Raw genomic sequence first — 6000 nt, 5'->3', positions numbered from 1 at the left:
TCTATGAATTTGTTTGTTTGTTTTTGAAGTATAATTGAATTACAACACTACGTTAGTTCCTGGTACACAATTAGTGGTTTGATATTTCTATACATTTCAAGCTGATCACCATAATTTATCCCCTTCTTAAATTTACTTGTACTGTACCTTTTCCTCACCTCCCTCTCAGGACAGGGCTTCCATCAGCCCTGGGAGCCTTTGAACCAATCAGCAAAGGTGCTCCTTTCTGGTGGACAAAGCCTCAATGGGTGAGGCTAGGCAGGCAGAGTACAAGTTGGATTTCAGCCCCTTTCAGGCCCCATGGGTCACCTGAATGACTGTACACGCTGCCGTGCCCACAGCCTCTGGAATGACCACCCCACCTACTTTCTTTCTTTTTTTAAAAAAATAAATTTATTTATTTATTTTATTTTTGGCTGCTTCGGGTCTTTGTTGCTATGCGCGGGCTTTCTCTAGTTGTGGCGAGTGGGGGCTACTCTTCGTTGTGGTGCGCGGGCTTCTCACTGCGGTGGCTTCTCTTGTTGCGGAGCACTGGCTCTAGGCGCATGGGCTTCAGTAGCTGTGGAGCACAGGCTCAGCAGTTGTGGCTTGCAGGCTCTAAAGCGCAGGCTCAGTATCTGTGGCACACGGGCTTAGTTGCTCCGCAGCATGTGGGATCTTCCCGGACCAGGGCTCAAACCCATGTCCCCTGCATTGGCAGGCGGATTCTTAACCACTGAGCCATGAGGGAAGTCCCCCACCTACTTTCTAACTAGCTGATTCTTACTCCATCTTGAAGACTCAGTTTATATTCTATCTCGTATATGAAGTTTTATCTAGCTTTATAATTTACAGTAAATCCTCCATTCGTGGAACTCCTAATTTTTCTTTTTACTCTTTGCCTCATTTGATACTTAACTGCATACTGCCTTGTGATTCCTCTCGTTTTCCTCTCTTGTATCATTATTTCATCTGCAGAGGGTGGCAAAGTTCACCCGTGTGGGCTGTCACAGCTACTGTCCTCAGTGTGGGGTGCTGCTCTATCCTCCCAACCCCATTCCCTGAAAAATCAAATGTGGTTCCCTAAGGTGAGAAGGGAAAGCCCTCTCCTTGGGTTGGCTTTAAAAATATATGGCAACCCAAAAGAATAGAGAGCAGGGACTCAAATAGGTATTTGTGTACTCATGTTCATAGCTGCATCATTCACAATAGCCAACAGGTGGAAACAACCCAAATGTCCATTGTCAGATGAACGGATAAATACAATGTGGTCCATTCACACCATGGAACACTATTCTGCCCTACAAAGGAATGAAATTCTGATAATGCTACAACATGGATGAACCATGAAGGCATTAGGCTGAGTGAATAAGCTAGATACAAAGGGACAAATATTGTATGATTCCACTTCTATGAGGTAATTAATCCAATTCATATAGACAGAAAGGAGAACGGGTAGTTCACGGGCTGGGGGAGGGCGGTCGTGAGCCAAGAGTTTAATGGGTACAGAGTTTCAGTTTGAGAAGATGAAAAAGTTCAGGAGATGAATGGTGGTGATGGTTGCACAACAATGCGAATGTATTAACGCCATTGAAGTCTATACCTAAAAATGGTTAAAATGATACATTTTATGTTATGTGTATCTTACCATAATTTTTTAAAATGACAATATGAAAAGGCTTGGTTAATGTCCTCAACTCAACCGCGAATCTGCAGGCTTCTCCACGGCCTCCCTATGCCATTGGGAGCTCCCTGAGAACAGGGAAACGTGTCTCCCCTCTCAGTCTGGGGCTCTCCCAGGACCAGAAAGGGATTTCTTCAAACGGGGAGCTAATCCTTGAGAGCTTGGACTTGTCATGTCCATCATCAGACTGAGGTGCTTCCTGATGGTGGAGTTGCCTAGAACGGGTGAGGCTGTGTCTCCTCCATCAGACCGGGAGTTATCCCAGTGAGTGTGTACGGGGTGGGGAAAGTGGGCTTCGTGTTTGAAATTGTTGTCTCTCCGGCCCAGCCCCTGGGCTCAGGAGCCCCGCAAGCGCCCAACGGTTTTCTGCTCTCAAGCTCACCTCCAGCCTCTCCCCTCCAAGTTCCGCGGGCTCAGAACGCCGGCGGGTTCTCCGGTTGGGCGGGCAGAGGCCGCTTCCGCCCTCTTCCAAGATGGCCGCCTCGTCTGCGACAGGCACGGTCACGTGAGCACCCTCGCCTATGAGGTCGCCGGGGCTGGGTCGGCGATTGGCCCTTCCCGGGCCCCGTCCCGAGTCGGCGACTGCCGTTGTCAACTGGAGCCTGAGCGATCATGGCAACGGGCTCGGGCGGGGAGCGCGTGGCAGCTGCGGCAGCGGCGGCAGTTTGGTCCCGGGCCGGGGCGGCGGAGCGGCGGCGGCGGCGGCAGCACTGGCGCTGGCACCGGCCCTGAGCACCATGCTGCGGGGCAGACCCGAGAGGGAGCTGGCGGCCTGGTTGGAGGCGGAGGCCGTGGGCGCGGCCAAAGCGCATGCGGCGAAGGAGCAGGTCCGCGTGGACCCGGGCGCAGCCGGGGAGCCGGAGCGCAAGGCGGGGGAGGAGCAGCCCAAGGAGCCGGCCCCGGCGCAGCCCCGCGCGGCCGAGGAGGGCGACGCCCGCGTCCCACCGCGGCCGCCGCCCACGCTGCCCATGTACCAGACGAAGCCGGCGTCGGCGCAGGGCCTCTCCCCGCACGGGAAGTCCAGGAGCAAGAGCCGTAGCTGCAAGCGGAGCTCGGACCGGTCCGAGGAGTACTGCTCTCCGCGGCCTGTCACCGTGGACAGCTCCAAGGCCAGGACCTCCCTGGACGCCCTGAAGATCAGCATTCGCCAGCTCAAGTGGAAGGAGGTGAGGCCCGGCCCGGCCGCGTGGGCACAGGGGGGTGGACTGGACGACCTCAGAGGAGACGGACGGCCCAGGCCAGGTCTGAGGGCCGAGCGCCTGCTGTGCGCCACGCTTGTCAGCCGCAGACTGCTCATCCTTCAAAGCCTAGCCCCCAAGTCACTTCTTCAACACGGCTCTAGACCCCTCCAGGTCAAGTTAGCCACTCCCTTCTCTGGCTCCCCTGCAGCTCCCCTCCAGCTCCATGGTCTCCAGCCATCAGCGCTGGCCTCCCCACATGGTAGATATTTGTTTATATGTCTGCCTCCTCCACCAGCTTGTGAGTCCCCGGAGGGCTGGATCTTCTCTCTCTCTCTTTCACTTCTTCTTTAAGTTATATTTGTTTAGCATTTACTGGGTGACCCTTGGGGCGGTTGAACCGTTTGTACTTTGGAGGCAGGCGGACTAGGGTCTCAGCACCCTGCCACTTAGCTCTGTGACCTTGAGCAAGTTGCTTCACCTCTTCAGCCTGTTTCCTTCTCTATAAAGTGAGACTAATAAAACCTATCTCATAGTTTTCTTAGTATTAGAAGACTCACCGCTTATTGTAGTGTAGCCCAAGTGTGCAATAAATGGTAACTAATCTTACCACGTACTCCTCTCTCTCTTCCACCATCACTATCACCATCACATCACTGTCATCAGTGTAGGCACTGTGTTTTATGTTTCAGGGCTTGGCTTATAGCAGGTGTCAGGAAGTGGTGGGTGAACGGGTGAATGAAGGAATGGGTTATTTGTCCCTGAACTCATTTTAGACCTGGTGGGGGCTGGGATGAAGCACCAGTGACATCCAGAGATATCTGTTGCAGTTGGTGGAGTGGGTAAAGCCATTTGACTTTATTTGCAGCACCTAAGGTTATTTAATGTGCTTTTGGGAGTGTCAGGATTGTGGTTTGGGGTAGTTGAATTTGGAGGCTTGGACCCAGATGGTCTGCTGATGGGACAGGATCTGTAGCAGGCAACACGAGGACGCAGGTCCTTAGCCCTGGGTCTTAGCTATGGTAGAAGTTCAGGAATGGTTTAATGAAGTTGGAACATGCAGAGAGATGGCCACAGAAAGGTTTGATGAGGTCAGAGGGTTGATGTCCCAGCAGAAGGGGTCGTGTGGTTTGGAGGGCAGTCAAGAATCAGGCAGGGCAGACTTCCAAGTAGGGAGGTGTTAGCCATTGGGAAGTCTGATTCCAGGGGTCAGGGCCCCCCAGCCTTGGGGCTTGGGGTTCAGGGGAGGACTTTGATGCCTATGAAACCTGGAGAAAGTGAGGGAGGCTCCCAGTACTAGGTGTCTGGGTTTCGGACAGGGTCCCAGGTCCAGACCAGAGATATGAGGACCAGAGCAAGATAAACCTGGAGAGCCTGTCAGTACTATAGTCCTAATGAAGGGAGGATCCAGGAACTGAGACCAGGCCACAGAATTAAGGAAGACTGATTGGCCCAAGCCTGTGCTTAGCTTAGCCCTGGGGAGGAGGGAGACGCAAAACTGGCCAGATCTCAAGTGATGGAGCCACACGGACTCAGAAATCAGCAATCACACATGCTGGGCCAAGTTCATTCACTCATTCCGTAAGTGTCCATAGTGTCCACTGGATGCTGGGCCCTGCGAATCAAAGATGCTTAAGATGTAACCCTTGCCTTCAAGGACCTCCAAGTTCAGTAGGAGGTAAGACACAAGTAAAGAAATCATTGCAGTAGTTACAGGGCCTTTGCTGCTGCTTCCTGAAATGCTCTTTTCCCAGCTATTGGCATGGCTTACTCTGTTACTTCAGATCTCTGATCAAATGCCACTTCCTTGGAGAGGCCTTCCCCCAAGATCCCTCCACTCTTTTTAATTTTTGTTTTTCATAGTACTGAACTCTAGTGACATTATATTTTGTATTGTTTATTGTCTGTTTCCCTCAGTAGAATGTAAGCTCCATGAGGGCAGGGGCTTTTGTTTTATTTACTGCTGTATCCTCAGGTGCTTGGCACATGGAGGTGCTCAATAAATATTTGTTGACTGGATGAACACCTTATGTGATGAGCATTTCTCTCTCTGTGTAAAGGCGTACATGCTATAGGAGATAGAGGGGGGCCATGTCAGGGCCATGTACTGGAGGAGAGAGCCCTGAGCTGAGTTCTGAGTGCTGAGAATGAGTTGGCATTATTTAGGGGTCGTCGACTTTGGATCCCTGGCCGAGGGAGTGGGATGGACCAAGCAGAGGTGCATTTGGGGCTTCGCAGGTAGTTCAGTAGGGCTGAGTCATAGAGTGGGGGGCAGAATGGTGAGAGAGGGGGCAGGAGGGGTGAGCAGGGGTCAGATCATGTGCTATACTGTGGAATGTGGACTCTTTTGGAAGCCTACATGAGCCACTACAGAATCTTAAGCGTCTTCTGTTTATCTGCTGTGCTACTTTGGCAAGTGAGTTAAATTCTTTAGGCCTCAGTTTGCCTGTCTGTAAAATGGGGTTGGGTCAGTGGTTCCCAGTCTCCTTACTGCTGTAGCCACGTAATGGTAATGTGAGTCTATGTGTGGCCCTTGCACAGGTGAACCCAGTGGGGTGAGCAGTTTACAGGGCGCTACCTCCAGCCCCAGTCCTGCCTGTTCTGCTCAGAAAGCATGTTGGCATGTAAGTGGAGATGCTCATTCTAGTATATTTTAAAACATAATTCACTCACAACAAGACTTTACTATTAGACATGTGATTATTTACATAGTCACGCTTCCCTATTCGTCTGTGAGGTCCCGAGGACAGGAGTGGTGTCTGACTTGTGTCCTTGATGCCCAGCAGATGGCGGGTGATCCATAAATGAATGAATGAATGACTTGCAACAGAGCTCACATCTCATCTTGATGCCATAGAATGTGGAGTTTGAAAAGTGCCAGACTGGGTAAACTTTGAAGTTCCTTCCAGCTTTAAACAATGGTCATGGTATTCTTAGTACCTACCACAAAATTGGCTGCGCGACAAGTAACATATATATAAACTGGGTACTAACAAAATGTAAACACAGCCTCCCCAGGCCTCAGTTTCCCCATCTGTTACAGGGGTGCTGTTGGAAAAGGTCACCTCTAACGCTCAGCACTGATATTCTAGGAGCAGGAAGTCTGCTGGGGGCTGGGTTGCAAGGAACTGAGCTGCAGTGTCCCTTGTATGTCATGCT

At 51.5% G+C, this 6000-nt stretch overlaps 1 protein-coding gene across 2 annotated transcripts in view; it reads left to right on the top strand.

The window, feature by feature from the left end:
• The first annotated feature begins 2243 nt into the window (after positions 1 to 2243).
• Positions 2244 to 6000, top strand: part of TTLL11 (tubulin tyrosine ligase like 11) — a 256473-nt gene continuing 252716 nt past the window's right edge. For both annotated transcript variants that reach the window (XM_036856233.1, XM_036856232.1), the window contains exon 1: positions 2244 to 2829. In XM_036856233.1, coding sequence (XP_036712128.1) covers positions 2401 to 2829 — 429 coding nt within the window. In that variant the 5' untranslated portion in view covers positions 2244 to 2400. The remainder of the gene's footprint in view (positions 2830 to 6000) is intronic.

This window comes from Balaenoptera musculus, chromosome 6, assembly GCF_009873245.2.
Source record: "Balaenoptera musculus isolate JJ_BM4_2016_0621 chromosome 6, mBalMus1.pri.v3, whole genome shotgun sequence".
In the NCBI taxonomy this organism is placed as follows: Eukaryota; Metazoa; Chordata; class Mammalia; order Artiodactyla; family Balaenopteridae; genus Balaenoptera; species Balaenoptera musculus.
The sequence above is the reverse complement of the archived record's forward strand: the minus strand, read 5'-3'. Positions and strand labels throughout refer to the sequence as shown.